Genomic DNA, 20,432 nt, shown 5'->3' with positions numbered 1-20,432 from the left:
ATACATTATTATACATTTTATTTATATATATATATATATATATATATATATATATATATATATAGAGAGAGAGAGAGAGAGAGAGAGTTATTATGCCTTCGCGTTGTGTTGCCGGCTTTTGCTCCAAAACCCACAAGGATGGGGTAAGTTTATTCAAGTTTCCCAGAGATCCCGAGCTGCATGCGAAGTGGGTGAAGCAAGTCAGGCGCACTCATGACAAGTGGGAGCCCTCACCAACATCCGTCCTGTGCTCTGAACACTTCGATTTGGATTGTTTTGACACCCTTCCCAGCTTAAAATAATCTCTTGGGTGTTCAGTTCAGCACAAACATGTGTTGCTACCATCAGCAGTGCCTACACAGTGTTGCCAGATTGGGAGGTTTCCCACCCAGTTGGGCGGTTTCAAGTGCATTTTGGTGGGTTTTGAACATATTTTGGGCTGGAAAATGTCAGCAGTATCTGTTGCCAGCGTTTGTCATCAGATGTAAAAAAAAAAAAAAAGACCATGATAATTTCAAAACTTTTCCCACCTTTAATGTGAACTATAATCTGTACAATTCAATTGAAAAACAAACAAATCGGTTTGGGGGGAAAACATAAAATATGCAACCAGCTTACTGTATGTTTAAGTGTACACACCCTTAAACTAATACTTTTGTTGAAGCTCCTTTGGATTTAATTACAGCATTCAGTCTTTTTGGGTCGGAGTCTATCAGCCTGCCACATCTAGACTTGGCAATATTTGCCCACTCTTCCTTGCAAAAGCGCTCCAAATCTGTCAGATTGCAAGGGCGTCTCTTGTGCACAGCCCTCTTCAGGTCACCCCACAGAGTTTCAATTGAATTTAGGTCTGGGCTCTGGCTGGGCCGTTCCAAAACTTGAATTTTCTTGTGGTGAAGCCATTCTTTTGTTGATTCGATGTGGGTGATTCTCATGAAGCTGCAGTGAACATGTCCAGGACGCATTTTCCAAAATCAGTACTTAATTCACATAAAGTCTGATATTTTGTGTAAAGAAAATAGGGAGCACTGTATGGATAAATGGTTTTCATCGTCATATAAACTAATTTTTATATCAATTAAACAAAAAATCTATGGAAATTCTCATTACCGTTATGTGTCTGCATCCCTTTTTTTAATGTTTACTTTAAATCATATAAAAATTCCTTATTATATAAAAAATAGTGTAAAGTTATTTTAAAATATCTGTTTATGCATAATATTAATATTTTTTGTGTTGAACAAAAAAAGGTACTCGATTTTAAACAAAATAACTGTGTCCGCACCGAATGTTTCTCATTACCGTTTCATGATTTCACCCCCCTATAAAAAGTACACCGTGCCTTTTAAATTGATCAGCTATCCCATGATGCATCACTTCAGATACAAGATTCAAAATGGAGACAAGGTCAGTTGCTCACTCTTCTCTTACTTTGTGATATTTATGTTAATGTTGCTAAATCTGTCCTCAGTTACACTGTCTATTATCATTACCGTTATGGTTTAATACGCATTACTTTTAAAAAATAAAAATATATATTATTTTATGATTATTATCACAATATAAGGCTTTAACATGTGGCAAAGTTATAGGTTGCTAGCATTTCAGGTTATTTGTGAAATTAGCCAAGAGTATCTCATTACCGTTACTCAATATTCTCATTACCATGCACTGTGAGGGCAATAAATAAATGTCAAAAAATATATAAAATAATTGTAATGGACTGTGCTGTTCATTTAATGGGATATTTTGTGTAAATATGAAATAAATTGTCAAATGTTTTTAACTCATGATCTAGCTTCATCATTTACTGTAATGGTGATGAGAATTATTCTGGATCATGTAAGCCTCAAATAAGAAGAAAATTCCATTAAAATATTTTTCCATTAAAAAAAGATCAACATAGTAAAGTTCATGCTCTATTTTAGGCTCTCAACTTGAAAAAATACCGAAATGAGGTGAAAAACTTTGTTAATGTGAAGGTCTTCATGAGAATCACCCATGTATGCTTGAGGTCATTGTCATGCTGAAAGATGAAATTCCTCTTCAGCTTTCTAGCAGACACCTACAGGTTTTGGGCCAAAATTGACTGGTATTTAGAACTGTTGATAATTCCCTCCACCTTGACTAAAGCCCCTGTTCCAGCTGAAGAAAAACAACCCCAAAACATAATGCTGCCACCACCATGCTTCACCATGGGTATGGGGTTCTTTTGGTGATGTGCAGTGTTTTTGCACCAAACATACCTTTTGGAATTGTGGCCAAAAAGTTCAACCTTGGTTTCATCAGACCAGAACACTTTTTCCCATGTGCTTTTGGGAGAGTTGGGTTTTGTTTTGTTTTTCACAAAATTTAGCCAGGCCTGGATGTTTTTCTTTGACCCTACTTCATAGTCCAGACATATGGAGAATACGGGAGATTGTTCTCACATGTAGTACACAACCAGTACTTGCCAGAAATTCCTGGAGCTCCTTCAGTGTTGCTGTAGGCCTCTTGGCAGCCTCCCTGACCAGTTTTCGTCTTGTCTTCATCAATTTTGGAGGGATGTCCAGTTCTCAGTAATGTCCCTGTTGTCACATTTTCTCCACTTTTTGATGACTGTCTTCACTGTGCTCCATGGTATATCTAATGCTGCAGAAATGTTTTTGTCCCCTTCTCCTGACTGATACCTTTCAACAATGAGATCCTTTAGCTCTCTGGGAACCCTGGCTTTTGCTGGACGATGCAACTGAGTAAATGTCTGAACTTTATTTGGGGTTAATCAGTCATTTTAATTGATAGCAGGTGTGAACCCAAAATGACTGAATGCTGTAATTAAATCAAAAGGTGCTTCAACAAAGTATTAGTTTAAGGGTGTGCACACTTGTACAACCAGCTTTATTGTACATTTTTTGTTTTTGTCCCCCCCCCCCAACAGATTTTTCAATTGAACTGTACAGGTTATAGGTCGGGGCGGCACGGTGGTGTAGTGGTTAGCGCTGTCGCCTCACAGCAAGAAGGTCCGGGTTCGAGCCCCGTGGCCGGCGAGGGCCTTTCTGTGTGGAGTTTGCATGTTCTCCCCGTGTCCGCGTGGGTTTCCTCCGGGTGCTCCGGTTTCCCCCACAGTCCAAAGACATGCAGGTTAGGTTAACTGGTGACTCTAAATTGACTGTAGGTGTGAATGTGAGTGTGAATGGTTGTCTGTGTCTATGTGTCAGTGGATGACAAGAAAATTGTTTTTATAGTCTTTAACGTACTGAAGACTTTGGAGCGGCTCTTCCTCAGCCTCCTCAGACCCCAGGTACAACATGCCCAGGACTGTCTGCAGTTTGCGTACCGGGTAGGTGTTGGTGTGGAAGACGCCATCCTCTACCTGCTACACAGAGCCCACTTGCATCTGGATAAGGGAAATGGCACAGTGAGGATCCTCTTCTTGGACTTCTCAAGTGCCTTCAACACCATCCAGCCCTTACTGCTTCAGGACAAACTGAACAGGATGCGAGTGGACCCCTGCCTGGTCACCTGGATCTCCAGCTACCTCACTGACAGGCTGCAGTACGTCAGGCTGAAGGACATCACGTCTGACACTGTAATTGGCAGCACCGGAGCACCCCAGGGCGCAGTGCTGGCCCCTCTTCTCTTCACCCTGTACACCGCGGACTTCTGCTACAACTCGGAGCTGTGTCACATTCAGAAGTTTGCCGATGACAGCCATCGTTGGGTGTATCAGTGATGACAGAGAGGAGGAGTATAGGAGCCTGCTGAGGGACTTTGCTGTGTGGTGCAACAGGAATTATCTGCAGCTCAACACCTCGAAGACCAAGGAGCTGGTCATTGACTTTGGGAAGTCCAGACCAAGGTCACGACCAGTTCTGATCGAGGGAGTCAAGGTGGAGGCTGTGGATTCCTACAAGTACCTCGGGCTGTGGCTGGACAGCAAGCTGAACTGGACTTTTAACACCAATCACTTATACAGGAAGGGACAGAGCAGGCTATACTTCCTTAGGAGGCTGCAGTCCTTTAACATCCGCAGGAAACTCCTGTGGATGTTCTATCAGTCTGTGGTCGCCAGTGTCCTGTTTTACACCATGGTGTGCTGGGGGGAACGGCAGCAGATCCAAGAAGGACACATCCAGGCTGGACAAACTGATCAGGCGGGCCGGCTCTGTGGTCGGCATGAAGCTGGACTCTCTGGTGACTGTGGCAGAGAAGAGGTCTATGGACAAACTTTTGAACATCATGGATGATGCTAGTCACCCTCTGCACACCGTCATCAGCAACCAAAGGAGCCTGTTCAGTGACTGAATGCTCCTTCCCAAGTGCAGGACGAATAGGCTCAAACTCCTTTGTCCCTCACTCCATCAGACTGTACAACTCCCCTCTGGGGGGGAGGAGGGGTAACAGGAGGACAGAGGACGGGAAGGAGCAGTAGCCTAGCCTAACAATAAGCAATTGAGGTTTTTCACCCACGTGACCAAGTCATGTGATGCATCGTTAGGCTGCCATTTTGGACGTCACAGCTCGAATCAGTTTGAATGCGAGGAAGGCGACAAACGAAAAACATAAAAGAAAAAGGAGCGAGATGCAGAAAACACCTTCACTATCCAGCAACGTAGGGCATTTACAGGGCGAGCAGAGGGAGAGGTATTTGCAAAAATTGAGGTTAGCAGGCTTAGAGAACGACGTTTACCTGTTTCCACCAGGATTGTTCACTGACGTATAGAAGTACACGAAACCCTCATCTTTACCTGACTTCGGCCCACATGATCTGTATACCTATGTCGTTAAAAACCCATCGCCATACACAGGTATTGATCTGAAAGTGTATAAGAGTTTGGATGCCTACAAATATTTTGTCAGGCTGGGTAACATGCCTACATCACTGGGTCGTCCCTGGAGCCGGTGGTCGCCATCTTATTACAGCTAAGGTTTGTTCACATTTTCATTTACTTTCGGTCCTCAGGATAAACAAAATGTTATTAAATGTCATTGAAATAACTTCTTAGTCTGTTGAGACATGGCCCGTTATAAATTTTTGGCACTAGCTAGCTACAGATAAATAGCAATGCGTTTAAAGGTCCCATGGCATGAAATTTTCACTTTCTGAGGTTTTTTAACATTAAAATGAGTTCCTCTGACCTTCTTAAGTCACCCCAGTGGCTAGAAATTTCATAATGTGTAAACCAAACTATGCCCAATATTTGAGAATGGCGCGTTAAAATGGCGCGTTGAGAAGCTCTTCCCTTGCCCACGTCAGCAAGGGAGATGATCCCCACGCCCCCCCTCTGGATTCCCACCCACCGTATGGATTGCCCGCCCAGTTGTAGTGAGTAGACCATAGAGGACACAACAACATGGCACCACCTAAGCGAGCGAAACATGGAAATTGCGCTGTACATGGATGTGACAACACAGAAAAGAGTCTGTTTTTACTGCCAACGGGAGAGCCCCTGAAGACGCAGTGGCTTAATTTTATTTACTTCAATAATACGCCGTTGAGTCTACCTAAGACGGTGTATGTTTGTCGGAAGCATTTTACTGATGAATGTTTCCACAACTTGGGACAGTACCAGGCAGGTTTTGCACATCAACTGTTACTGAAGCCTGGGTCCATACCAAGCATCCCTGCCGTATCAGCCACAAACACCGAACAAGTAAGTGTATAACTGGTCGTTTTGCCGTGTTTTAAAATCGGTGCCACGTTAGCCTAGCAATGGCTACATTAGCTGTGCAGCTAACTGCTTCCTGCAGTTAGCCAGGTACTCTGCGCTACAAAACCAAAAAGCATGCAGCATGCTCTGTTAAACTGAGTTTAGTCTGGAAATTGACTAACTTATGAGCTTATGTTTTGCCCTGTTTTAAAATTGGTGCCACGTTAGCCTTGCAATGGCTACATTAGCTGTGCAGCTAACCGCTTCCTGCAGTTAGCCAGGTACTCTGTGCTACAAAACCAAAAAGCATGCAGCATGCTCTGTTATAATAGCCAATCAAAACAATTTTTACAAAGACACCCACTTTTTTTTTTAAGTCACTCGTTCATTTTATGTGTTTGTTTGTTCAGTAAAAACCCAAACATTTGTTGAATTTATTTTATTTCCTCGCGTCGCACCTTAATGACGTCAGTGCACGGTATTTTTCCCTTCGCGGTTTGTTCCTTCTCTCTCACCATAGTAAGACGCCCACATCCGCTTGTTCTGACCCACTGGAGGTAGCGTCACAGTGCTGTTAGCCAATCAGAGGTAACCAGGGGTGTAGTGGTAAAAAAAGAGGTGGGTAAACTATAAATTTTGGGATCGGGGGACCACGACGTTGTAAGGGCCAATTCATAGTCGACGCAAGCATGACGCAAGGATGCTACGATGCGTATTGTATGAAACAACTTTTCTGACACATAGGAGTGTGTGTGTGTGTGTGTGTGTGTGTGTGTGTGTGTGTGTGTGTATGTGTGTGCATGACAGTGCATGTGTGTGTGTATATGACAGTGTTTGTGAATGTGCATGTGTGTGTACTTGTGTGTGTGAGTGCATGTATGTATGTGTGTGACAAGGGTTCCCTGAGGTCTCTACTCTATATCATTCATAAAACAAGATACACAATAAGTATGTTTGAGGTTTATTAAATCTTAATAAAGAGAAATATAATGTCAGTGTGAAAGAATGGCAAATTACACATACCAACAGTAGGCCATATGAAATCCATAAGCTGACAGATATATCACAGCAGTAGACCTTGCACTAGAAGAATGTTAACTTTTGTATGTGTGTGTATGAAAGTGTTTGTGTGTGTGTGTGTGTGAGTGTGAATGTGCATGTGTGTTTACTTGTGTCCATGTGTGAGTGAGTCCAAGCATTTGTGTGTGTGTGTGTGTGTGTGTGTGTGAGACACCAAGTAGAGTGGTGTTTATGAAATCAAAATAATCAATAAAGAGAGAAAAATAAAGACTGTGTAAGAATGGCAAATTACACATACTTTCAGTCCAGATGTGTGGATGGCATCTGATGCTTTCTGATACTGTCTCAGTTTCCTCTGCCTCCATTTCGTCTGTCTCTGCATCTTCTCTGTCTGATTCTCCTCCCTCATTTTCTCTTCCTTCTGTTCCGTATATTTCTGTTTTTCTTCCCTCATTTTCTCCTCTCTCTGTTTCTCCCTCAGTTTCCTCTATCAAAGTTTCTCTTAAAGGCCTATCTGATTCTCCATCCATTTGCCTTCTCTCTTTTCCTCCCTTTTCTCCTCTTGTAGTTGATCCTGTTTCATCCTCTCTTTGCCCTATTTTCCTCCTCTCACTCTCTCCTCCTTCTGTCTCTCCTCCTGCTGTTTCTCCTGGCCCCGCAACACTGTCTGTCTCTCCACCACTATCTGTAAAATAAAATTAAAACGGCTAAGTACACCAATCATGTGGACAAGTATTTCTGCCCAATCTGAATGCTATAGCCTTCTTTAAAAAATAAACACACACACCCACACACCGAGAAGGGCGGGGAGGAGTGACTTGCCTAACGTTACTTTAGGCTAAGTTCTCTATATTATGTCCGTGACATGAAGCTAGCATGCTGTCATCATGACTTCGAGATTAACATGAAATGACAACTATTTGTCTTACAATGCGCTACAAATACTGAATTTATGTTGATATAATAATTACCAAAAACTTTAGACTGCACTAACAACGTCATTTGTCTGCCAGAAAGGTAGGCTAATTTGTTGGCACAAGTGAACAACCTAACGTTAGTTAGTGGCATGGTTCACAAACCAAAACGATGGGGAGTTTATCCTAAAAACGTGAAGTTCAGGATTCTTTTTGGACTCACTGTGTCGAGACGTTTTGCTGGTATCACCTGGAAGGGTGATGCTCCGACGCTTCAGAAATCGCCTAATATCCATTTCTTCACCATTTCTTCACACACGTAATCAGTGACTAATGAATCTCGCAGTCTGCTGGCTCCCGCAAGAGGGCGAGCGGTAGACAGACAATTACTACACGTAGGCTATGCAGTGTTGATAAAACCCACAAGAACTTGTGCAGGATCTACTAGGTGTAGGCAATTGAAAAATAACGGAAAAGCTGTTTTAATATCTGTATAAAACAAGAGACATACGTGCGTAAACTGTATTTAGAGGTGGGTAAACTATGCTTGGACGTGCGTAAACTATATTTAGAGGTTCATAAACGCTATTTCCTAAAATCTGGAGGTGGGTAAACGGCGTTTATGTGCGTTTACGCACCACTACATCCCAGGAGGTAACACGTTTACATGTCATGAATATTAATGATAAGACCCGCCCCACTCTCTACCCTTCCCCGCCTCCTGCTTCTCATTAGCAAAACGACGCACTGGGAAAAGCGCTGAAATGGAGCTTTCTCCCAGGAGGCTATATCTACGTGCCGAGGGTTCATTTCGAGAAAGGCTGCGGATATAACATCCGGAAACCTCCACGAGCCCGTTTAAAGCATCAACAAACCACCATGCCATGGGTCCTTTAAAAAAACGTGAATAAAGTGAAATATTTTGAATAGGTTTTATTTCCATATTTTAAATGTAGTGGAAACATTTACACATCCAATTCCAAATCAAAGCGTTCACAAATTTTATCAAGTCTGTTATTATTTTACAGAAAGGAAAGAAAAGAAATATTAATCTGTTCAAAAAATAGCAGTGTTGACATTTTTCTCTTCAAACTCAAACTGAACTCATATTTAGCTGCATAAACATTGTTTTTGATAACTGCTGCACTTCTGCGTTGTAGCAAGTCAACCAACATCTGGCGCCTATCAGCAGGTATTTTAGCTCAGGCTGAACGAACTACATGCCACAGTTCCTGTGAATTTTTGGGTTTTGCTTCAGAAACTGCATTTTTAATGGCACCCCACAGGTTTTCAGTGGGGTTGAGGTCTGGGGATTGAGCTGCCACTCCATTACCTCAATCCGTTTTGTCTGGAACCAAGATGTTACTCGTTTATTCATGTGTTTGGGGTCGTTGTCTTGTTGAAACACCCATTTCAGGGGCATTTCCTCTTCGGCATACGGCAACATAATCTCTTCAAGTATTGTGATGTATTCAGACTGATCCATGCTCCCTGGTATACGATCAGTAGGTCCAACACCGTAGTGTGAAAAACCTCTCCATACCATGATTTTTGCGTCACCGTGCTTCAGTGTACTGTGGCTTGAATTCAGAACCCGGGGTTCGTCTGATGTACTGTTGATGACCACTCGACCTGAAAAGAACAATTTTACTCTCATCAGTGCACAGGATGTTACGCCATTTCTCTTTGGGCCAGTCGATGTGTTCCTTGGCAAATTTTAACTGATTCTGCACATGGCGTTTTTTCAACAACGATGCTTTACAGGAGCTTCTTGCTGATGTTTGATCGAAGCTCAGCTGTCTTCTGACTGTAACAGCGCTTACAGGTCATTTTAGATCATTTTTCAACCTGATGAACCAGTTCAGTTTGAGTTTGAAGTAGGGGTGGGCGATATGGGCAAAAAATAGTATCTCAATATTTTTTAGGATTTTAACGATAACGATATTTTGACGATATTAAAAAAAAAAAAAACACTTGCTTAAAGATTACAATAATTACAATGACTAAAAGAATCATTGCAGTGACACAAGTATTTAAGGTAAAGCCATATTTATTTCCTTAAACAACTTTAAATTAATAAAAATGAATAATTCAATTGACAGTTCGTAACGGCAGCAAACATTCTAATCAACCGTCTCTGACGGCAGTACGGGTCTGCAAATATCCCGCCTGTTCCACTGCCAACAACCAATCATATGTCGATCTGAACCAACAGCTTTCCAATCATCTTGCAGCTTCGTGCTCCGCTGTCCCTCTCCTGCCGTTATAGAAGTACTGCGCCTGCGCAGTGTCAAAATAATCCACGAGAAAAGTGGATTTTAAAGCTTTGAGTCATGAGAACCAACCTAACACTCAAGTATAATCAACTTTTCATGGCGATTTCAATCATATGCTCTTCGCGACCATTAGTTTTCGCAGAGTCCAGTATTGATATCTTCCCATTCATGTTCAGAGGGTCTGGTCTCACTAATCCGAAAAAGATGCCTGAAAGTGGCCGGCGAGTGACCGCACTTGGCCTGATAGGAGCCCGTCACAGCTTCTTCTTCTTCTTTTTTTTTCCCCTCAAAAAAAAAAACGTAAACTACAAGTCAATGTTTTTCAGTATAACAATAAAAAGAAAAATGTGCTCAATTTAAAATGTATTGAAACTATTCGAAATCGGCTGATCGGTTCATTCATTATTATCCGTGAGTACAGAAACACTAGTAATAATTTCTGGGTCATTGCTATAAACGTGGACTAATATTTCTTGGGAACCAATGGGTTAATGTAATGGAATGAACCAACCGACCAATCGCATTTTTCCTTCAAATGGTATCTGGGTAAATGAGCAGCTGTCTCAGCCAATCACATTTTATTGCTGGACGGGATCATATCACGACATCTTCCGGTAGATACCCGAAATCAGCTTTGTGCGTTGTGAGGCCAGCAGAGCAAAAAAAAAAAAAACTTTTAATATGCTGAGCAATGTTTGATACATTTTGGAAAGTTGTTTTGGTTGCTTTATAGGTTTCTTAGAATATTTAACTCGTCATGTCTGTGCTGCTCTCCTGGCTTGCTAGAAACAGTTGTGTTGTCCTGGCTTGGCGTATAAAATGTGTGCCCCCCCCCCCCAAAGCAATTCAAGGCCAGTCCGTGTCTGGCGCCGGGTCTGCTCCGCTCTGTATTGATTTTTGGCGGCTTAATTAAAAAAACTCGATAATGCAAAATTACACATCGTCAAAACAACATTCACGATGACATCGCAGACGATACATATCGCCCATCCCTAGTTTGAAGAGAAAAAAAATGTTGATGCTGCTATTTTTTTTTGAACAGGTTCATATTCCTTTTCTTTTCTTCCTGTAAAAGAATAACACAGACTTGATAAAATTTGTGAACGCTTTGATTTGGAACTGAATGTGTAATGTTTCCACTACATTTGAAATATGGAAAAAAGCTATTAAAAACATCCATCCATCCGTTATCTGTAGCCGCTTATCCTGTGCAGGGGGAGCTGGAGCCTATCCCAGCTGACTTTGGGTGAGAGGCAGGGTACACCCTGGACAAGTTGCCAGATCATTGCAGGGCCGACACATATGCCCCTTTTCCACCAAAGCAGTTCCAGGGCTGGTTCGGGGCCAGTGTTTAGTTTGGAACCGGGTTTTCTGTTTCCACTGACAAAGAACTGGCTCTGGGGCCAGAAAAACCGGTTCCAGGCTAGCACCAACTCTGCTGGGCCAGAGGAAAGAACCGCTTACATCAGCCGGGGGGGCAGAGTTGTTAAGACCAACAACAATAACAAGACCATGAAAGATCACCATTTTTAAGCGATGAGAAGCAGCAGCTGTACAAACGCGAAGTCATTTATTATTATTATTGTTGTTGCTGCTGCTTCCGTGTTTTTGCTTCGATATTCACGCCAAGGTTTATGCAAATGTAGCGACGTAACTGACGTATACAGCGATGTAATGACGTGGCTTCCCTTAGCACCGCGAGCTATGGAAAAGCAAACTGGTTCTCAGCTGGCTCGCAAGTTGAATGAGTTGTGCACCAGCACTGGCCCCAAACCAGCCCTGGAACTGATTTGGTGGAAAAGGGGTAATGGAGACAAACAACCATTCACACTCATATTCACAACTATGATCAATTCAGAGCCACCAAGTAGCCGAACCTGCATGTCTTTTGGACTGTGGGGGGAAACTGGAGCACCTGGAGGAAACCCGCGGGGAGAACATGCAAACTCCGCACAGAAAGGCCCCTGTTGGCTACTGGGCTCGAACCCAGAACCTTCTTGCTGTGAGGCGACAGTGCTAACCACTACACCACCGTGCCGCCCTATTAAAAACATTTTCACTTTATTCACTTTTTTAATGCGCTGCTGTTTATTTGAACACAACTGTATTTGTGCGCTCTCTGTCAGTCACTCGATCTCCTCCGCTGCGTGGCTACTACAAAATCGTCTCTGGCTCCTATTACAGCGCGACACCTCCACAAAACACTCAGCACCGTTACACACTGCTCTGCTGATCCGCCCAAACCACTCAGCACCTTCAATACCTCCATCAGCTCTGGCAGCTACCCGGTTGGCCATTGGCGCAAATCCATTTTCAGATCTCACTTGATTTAAAAAACAAAACAAAACAAAAAAAAAAAACCATGGTGGATTTCAAAGTTTGAAGTTTACACAAGAATACTCCAGCTAGCTAGAGGTTGACAAGATTTTTTTTTCGATGTGCACTAGGGTTATGCCTGTGAAAGTGTTTTCAAAATTTCTGCTTTCCTGATGTTGCATTTGGTGAACTTTTACTCATATATTACTTTTTTGAAGTTATTTTTATTGGGTCATGCAAAAACCTCCTGTACCCATCACCTCACTTTTGATAAATACATGTATATTAAATAAATAAATTATGATTATAAAATAAATTCATTGAAAGATGTGTAAAGTACTTTTATATAACAATAAATTGCTTAACAATTGTTGTAATGATTATAATTGTTAATACAAATTTAATAATAAATTATTATTAAATTTGTATTATAATTATAATTGTATTAATTATAATTGTTAATACAAATTTAATAATTTATTATTACATTTGTATTAACAATTATAATTATTATTACAACAATTGTTACAGCTGAAACACAATCACTGGTTCTTGGGTATTTGCTTATTTAAATCCAAAAAGTGATTTATTTATTGGCCAGGCAGTGTGTGTGTGTGTGTGTGTGTGTGTGTGTGTGTGTACACAGTGTGTGTATATATAAACATAGTGATCAACTGATAGATACGACACATGTGAAATTATATATGAACACTAACATGAGGCTGTACAGACCGAACACTTGTGATTCTGTTGGTGTTTAGTGCTCGATTTGCAGAGAGTTATAAAAATTAAATTCTTGTGCGTGCACACATTTTTCTGATTTGATTTTTTTTTTTTTTCTCGCAAAACCAGAAAGTAACAATATGGTAAGTGGTGCATGTGAGAACATTTGCTTCCAGAAAAAATTGTGAAAATAGAAAGTGTGAAAAGAAGCTGCGGTTTCTCCTTTTATCACTGTCGCTTCACAGCAAGAAGGTGTTGGGTTCGAACCTGCCGGTCGACTGGGGCCTTTCTGTACGGAGTGTACATGTTCTCCCGTGTTACAGCTCCTCTGTTTGTAATTTTGCAAAGGAAATGTGATATTTTCGAGTTGCATGGTGATGTGATCTGCTGATGTCAAGTGTGTTTTTTTGTTTGTTTGTTTTTTAAATTGGAAACTGAAATCGGTTATTTACTTCCATGTGTTATCTCAGAGAGGGAGAAAGTGTGTTTGTGTGATAGGTGATATTTTAGATTTGCCATGGTGATGTAATCAGCTGATGCCACTTTTTTTTATTATTATTATTATTTTTTTTTTTAAATAGGAAACTGAAATGTTATTTACGTGTGTGTGTGTGTGTGTGTGTGTGTGTGTTAGGTGGCCTTATTAACTCAGTCAGTCAGTGGGGATTTTGGTGACATCGTTCTGAATTTTGCTGAATGTATGCATCTTTATCGTTTTACTTCATCTGTGATGAGTTACTGAAACTATTTACCCTTTTACAGTCACACACACTCTGCAGTACCAGTACACTGCTGTCGGAGGAATAAATTTCACAGAATTCACTGCTGTTGGTCTGGTGGATGGAGAGCAGTTTGTGTTCTATGACACCAACATCAAGGAGATGATCCCAAAGACAGAGTTGGCACAGAAGATCAGCGCTGATGATCCAGATTACTGGAACAGGGAGACAAAACGTATGCGGGAAGAAGATGACAGATTCAGAGACAGACTGGTTAACATAATTCAGAGTTTTAATCAGACTCAAGGTGAGGGTGAACCACACTGAGCTTTTATAACTAGTGTGCACACTCACTCACTCACTCACTCACTCACTCACTCACTCAATGGCAGTTTAATAAGCTGGTGAAACAGCTCTGTGTAATAAACCTGTTAAAGTAACACAGAAATACAGTTTCCTTTCTGACATTATCTCAGGATTTATTGTGAATCCACAAACGAACACAGAACAATACTGATGTGCAAAATAACGTTCTGTATTCTCCAGTGTTTTTGGCAGCCATTTCTGATTTAGTTTTAGTCTTAGTCTTTTGGACGAAATGCTTATTAGTTTTAGTCACATTTTAGTCAATTCCATCCTTGGCAGTTTTGGTCCAGTTTTAGTCATTCATTTTAGTCGAAAAAATAATTACTTTAAAACATTAAATTAGGCCAATACAGAGATAGGAAATTGTAATCAAGGTTGACAGGTTGTGCATAACATATTCTCGACAGAAACGCTGCCTAGTGCACGCGCTCTACAGAAACGCTGTAGAGTGTTTCTGCCTCTGTTTAACATGTCGCAATGCGCTGATAGAGCACAAACATGTCATGATGAACACACAACTAGAAGATGACCACGCTGTCCGTTAATGTAAATATGATGGCTAAACATGCTGCTAATGTTAGAGTAGCCAGGTGTGCTGCTGCTCATTTAAGGCACAGCAACAGGTGTGAAAAGCTACGTTCCCCCCGTATGTTTCACAGTAACTCAAATATGGGTCAATATATGACAAAGCATTCAGTTGCTGTCCCACCAAAAATCCCTGCAGGACAAGTTTTTGTAACCCTTGTTACGATGTAATAACAGAGCACAGGTAAGTAATAGTAAATGTTAATAGATGGACCAGTAATAGAAGACTATGAACTTGTGAGAGCCTTTGTTGTTGAGTATTCAAAAGACATGGGCAACAGTGGTTTGAGGGGTTTTTTTGTGTGGCCACTTGTTATTAATAACCAATAACACAATAAAAATACACAGTTTGTTGCAAGGCATTCAATGAAAAATAACAACTAAAATAATAAAGCCGGCAAAATAAAACCCTCTGTCCCAAAGTTAGCGTTGGGGCCCTTTTTCTTCAGATCCATGTCAAGTGTATCAGTGTATGTGTATTCTGTCCTACCACACAGTCCGTGAGGAAGGGGGAATGAAGGAATCCTTCACCACTCTCAGTTCAATATCGGTGGTTTCAATGTGGCTCGCCACCCAGCTCACACTGGGAATCTATGGATCATGGACTCTAGAAACAATCTCTCTGGATCTCTGGAAACCTCACATGAACCCAGCTGGAAACTCCCCGATAGACGATGGACCGTGGCTGGGACCTCATCAAATAAAGTCACAGAGAAAAACCTGACCTACAGATACCCCTTTTCCACCAAATCAGTTCCAGGGCTGGTTCGGGGCCAGTGCTGGTGCTGGTTCACAACTCGTTCAACTTGCGAGCCAGCTGAGAACCAGTTTGCTTTTCCATAGCTCGCGGTTCTAAGGGAAGCCACGTCATTACGTCGCTGTATATGTCAGTTACGTCGCTACGTTTGCATAAACCTTGGCGCGAATATCGAAGCAAAAACAACACAGAAGAAGCAGTAGCAGCAACAACAATAATAATGGATGACTTGGCGTTTGTACAGCTGCTGCTTCTCGTCGCTTAAAAATGGCGATCTTTCGCGGTCTTGTTGTTGTTGGTCTTAACAACTCCGCCCCCCGCTGACGTAAGCGGTTCTTTCCTCTGGCCCAGCAGAGAGTTGGTGCTAGCCTGGAACCAGTTTTTTCTGGCCCCAGAGCCAGTTCTTTGTCAGTGGAAACACAAAACCCAGTTCCAAACTAAGCACTGGCCCCGAACCAGCTCTGGAACTGCTTTGGTGGAAAAGGGGCAAGAGAGGTCAAAGCAGATCCAAATAGCATGTTATCACCAATCAATAATACTCATTTGCATTAACTGGTTTAAATCATGCTCTCAAAAGGTTTAGTTGTACAACAAAAATCAAATCTATCTTTAGTTCAAGAGTTCAAGTATTAATTTGTAGTTGCGAAACTATAAATACATTCAAAGTGCTTTTTTTATATTCAAGTACTGTAGTTACATTAACTGTTTTCAAGAGCTGAAATAGTTTGTTACATTAGTAACAAAGAAAATATAATTTTTCAAAATTATAAAAAAAATATATATTGCATAGTAGCCTTTAATTTGGTAGAAAACTGCATTAAATTCAGAAACCCCATGGTAGCTAGAGGCATTAAGGCCTAATGTGCTTAATTGTCTCTCCTTGCACCGGTAACAATGAGAAACTGCACTAAATATTTACCTCTTTAAGTACCACAAGCACACACTTTCATCAAGCAGTCTCACCAATATCTTATTTTTTTTCAACATATGCAATGAACAACAGCTTAGAAAAATATTCCTTAGTAAATAATAAACAACACTGAAATGATTTAGGTGGTGTTTACATTAGACCGTATCAGCGGATCATCAGATTAACGTTTCTAAAACGATTCGCGTGCACACAGCAACGCCAATACGCGGATACGCTAATCACGTGACTAATTAGACGGCACGTAAGTTGAAATGTGTCAGTGCAGCTCAGCGCTTCCTACTCAGCGGCTGCGCTCCAAATCACTCCGCCCTGAACAGCGAGTGCCCTCTGGAGGGTGCGCACTCTGGCCCTGCGCAGCTCACAGAGCGCGCGAGTGAAGTGCACGAGCAGTGATTCGGGACTGAGCCGCTGTGTGTGAGATCCCAGTGCATATCGGGCATGCGCAAGTCACTCACCACTTGCAAGTGGAAGGATGGCAAGCCTAAAGACAATCATAACTACACAATGGGCAGTATTTGCATCTTACCATGAACAACATTAAGAATGGCAAAGCATTATATTCATACTTTTATACTCTTTAATGAAAAACAAAAAGGTGATACAAGGCGGAAACAATAGCAGGAAGTGTAGTCCGTGCCGTTTTTCAGCAGTTGCGTCACATGACCAACGTGGCATGAACAACGCCAGCAAATCAGAAAGGTGGATGTCACAGTGACGTTGTCCAATGACAACGTCAGCTAGAGCTCAGCACTGCGTTTCCTCGTATCTCAATGTTTACACAGCACCGGATCAGATACGAACTGGGTTGAATACGTGGGCCCTGGCGGATTCAAGTTGTTCCGCCTGTGGAGTCGTTTCCCGGCGTTTTAATGTGAACGGACAGTGCATCCGCAACGACAACGAGACGGATACGGTCTAATGTAAACACCACCTTAGATGTGACCCCAACAAGCTAAGGTGGGGTTTACATTAGACCGTATCAGCGGATCATCAGATTAACGTTTTTAAAACGATTAGCGTGCACACAGCAACGCCAATACACGATTTGCGTGCACACAGCAACGCCAATACACGGATACGCTCAGCTCTGCAGGCATCCTGCGCTCCAAATCACTCCGCCCTGAACAGCGAGTGCCCTCTGGAGGGTGCGCACTCCGGCCCTGCGCAGCTCACAGAGCGCGCGAGTGAAGCACACGAGCAGTGATTCGGGACTGAGCCGCTGTGTGTGTGATCTCGGTGCATATCGGGCATGCGCGTCACTTACCACTTGCAAGTGGAAGGATGGCAAGCCTAAAGACAATCATAACTACACAATGGGCAGTATTTGCATCAGTATTTGCAGTATTTTCGTACTTTTATACTCTTTAATGAAAGGTGATACAAGGCGGAAGTCCGCGCCGTTTTTCAGCAGTCGCGTCACATGACCAACGCCAGCGAATCAGGAAGGTGGATGTCACAGTGACGTTGTCCAATGACGACGCCAGCTAGAGCTCAGCACAGCGTATCTGCGTATTGTCAATGTTTACACAGCACCGGACCAGACACGATCTGGATTGAATACGTGGACCCTGGCGGATTCCCGTTTCCCGGCGTTTCCAGGCGTTTTAATGTAAACGGACAGTGCATCCGCGAAGAAAACGAGACAGATACGGTCTAATGTAAACTTGGCCTAAGCTGCTAAGTTCAGGTCAATGGCCCATTAATCATCACAACACAGTCTCAGGCCCTGTCCACACGGCAACGGATTCAGGTGACTCCGATACAATTGCTTATCGTTTAGGCCTGGCGTCCACACGGCACCGGCGTTTTGGGTGCCCAAAATGCAATCTTTTTGAGAACGGGTTCCAGAGTGGAAAGATCTGGCAACGTTGCCGTTGTGAAGTTGTCTGGATGAGTAGAACAGATTTGTTTACGATGACGTCACAACCACATGACTGTGAGTGCTTCACGCCGGGTAGAAGTGTAACGAATATCACCAGGAAAAAGCCTTACAGAGCACTAGTGAGAGTGAAACACGAGCTTGGATATTATTATTATTATTATTATTATGTTCAGTGTTAGTTCACAGTAGTAATGCAAGAAGCAGAATAGTGACAGTAATAGTGAAGCAAAAACATGCAATTGTACAAACACTGCAGCTCTACAGCAAAATATTCATTTATGAAATGGTCTGATTCTTAACACCAGTAGTGCCAATGATCTTCTCATTGCAATGCGATGCGAGTTGTCAACAAATCCTATAACTTGGTTCATGAAACGCGCTTACAAAATATTTTCACTGTGAATATTTATTGTGTAATGGTGCAAAGTGAGAGAGAGAGATAGAGAGAGACTCTGTCCTTAGGGCAGAGTCAATCCCACCAGCAAAAATAGGGAAAAAAAGGAGCGATCTCACCTCTTCAGATGTTGATTTAAGTCCAACAATACATTCCTCAAAAAGGGCGTAGAGGAGCAAATTAATCCATCAACGTGTATCATTCAATTTATTCCGGACCATTAAAGATGCCGCCTTCCGCGTAGAATCATACGTCATCCTCGCCGCCATATTGGAGAGGTCAAAGCGGAGAATAAAGATTAGCTGCGTTTAACTGTACCAACAGGTTTACCGTCCAAACGAGATCACATGGGATTACCTTTCACAGGTGAGACTGGAAAAATACTTTTCATTGTATTTGGTCATTATATTGTAATTTTACAAACAGATTTTCCTGACTTTGTGGCTAATATGAAGTCTCGCGCATAATAGTTTATGCGCATGCGTCCTTACTACTTCTGTTGTCCTGGTGTCTCCGAAGGGACCGTCTTACAGCGCCCCGAGAGGTGTGGCATGTGTATTGCATCGTTTTCAGCAAGCGTTGCGTTGCCATATGGACCTGATATTTTACTGATCGTTGCCCATTTGGACGCGATATAGTTTTAAATAACATCTCGTTGCCGTTGTCGTGTGGATGTAGCCTCAGGCAGCTATAGCACCATTAGCACCTTCTTCATGGCTGCTGCGCCGATTAACATAACTTTCAGATGCTTTACAAATCAACCAAACAAGTTAGGCCAAGTTTACATTAGACCGTATCTGTCTCGTTTTCTTCGCGGATGCACTGTCCGTTTACATTAAAACACCGGGAAACGGGAATCCGCCAGGGTCCACGTATTCAATCCAGATCGTGTCTGGTCCGGTGCTGTGTAAACATTGAGAATACGCGGATACGCTGTGCTGAGCTCTAGCTGGCGTCGTCATTGGACAACGTCACTGTGACATCCACCTTCCTGATTCGCTGGCGTTGGTCATGTGACGCGACTGCTGAAAAACGGCGTGGACTTCCGCCTTGTATCACCTTTCATTAAAGAGTATAAAAGTACGAAAATACTGCAAATACTGATGCAAATACTGCCCATTGTGTAGTTATGATTGTCTTTAGGCTTGCCATCCTTCCACTTGCAAGTGGTAAGTGACGCGCATGCCCGATATGCACCGAGATCACACACACAGCGGCTCAGTCCCGAATCACTGCTCGTGTGCTTCACTCGCGCGCTCTGTGAGCTGCGCAGGGCCGGAGTGCGCACCCTCCAGAGGGCACTCGCTGTTCAGGGCGGAGTGATTTGGAGCGCAGGATGCCTGCAGAGCCGAGCGTATCCGTGTATTGGCGTTGCTGTGTGCACGCGAATCGTGTATTGGCGTTGCTGTGTGCACGCTAATCGTTTTAAAAACGTTAATCTGATGATCCGCTGATACGGTCTAATGTAAACCCCACCTTAGTGTGTTTGGGTTTTTTTTTTTTTCCCACTCACCGAGTGATCAGTTTAGGAATGAGCATTCCAGCAATTACCCTCGCCTGATCGGCAGAAATCGTCCGGTCTCACACTGCTCTATAAAGTTTAAATATTAACAATATACCGGTCAACCAGTGTTTAACATCATTAAGAATTATTCCAACTCAGTTTAAAACATTATTTTCAGGTCTTACCCCGTGGATGAAAACAGGTTTTATCTGCGTTTGGATCAGACAATGCACGAGGCAGCAACCGTAAACATGACCGCAAAACAGGAAGCGACGACTGGATTTAACCTACGAGGTTGATCACCTGGGGCGCACGAGGTGCACTAATTGGCTATTTGGGAAGATCGTTCTACGTAGCCCTCTGCAGCAACTCTTTTTTTTTTTCTTTTTCTCCATTTTAAACACTTTTCAATAGT

General features: G+C 42.4%; 1 protein-coding gene across 2 annotated transcripts in view; it reads left to right on the top strand.

The window, feature by feature from the left end:
* Window positions 1-20,432, top strand: part of LOC132872838 (BOLA class I histocompatibility antigen, alpha chain BL3-7-like) — a 120,431-nt gene that overhangs the window by 10,766 nt on the left and 89,233 nt on the right. The window contains exon 2 of one of the 2 annotated variants that reach the window (XM_060907931.1): window positions 13,642-13,905. The exons of the other annotated variant lie outside the window; for it this stretch is intronic. Within the exon in view, the coding sequence (XP_060763914.1) occupies window positions 13,642-13,905 (264 nt within the window). The remainder of the gene's footprint in view (window positions 1-13,641; window positions 13,906-20,432) is intronic. 2 annotated transcript variants of the gene reach the window in all.

Source organism: Neoarius graeffei, chromosome 24 (assembly GCF_027579695.1).
Source record: "Neoarius graeffei isolate fNeoGra1 chromosome 24, fNeoGra1.pri, whole genome shotgun sequence".
NCBI classification, from domain to species: Eukaryota; Metazoa; Chordata; class Actinopteri; order Siluriformes; family Ariidae; genus Neoarius; species Neoarius graeffei.
This window is presented reverse-complemented; position numbering and strand designations above follow the sequence as displayed.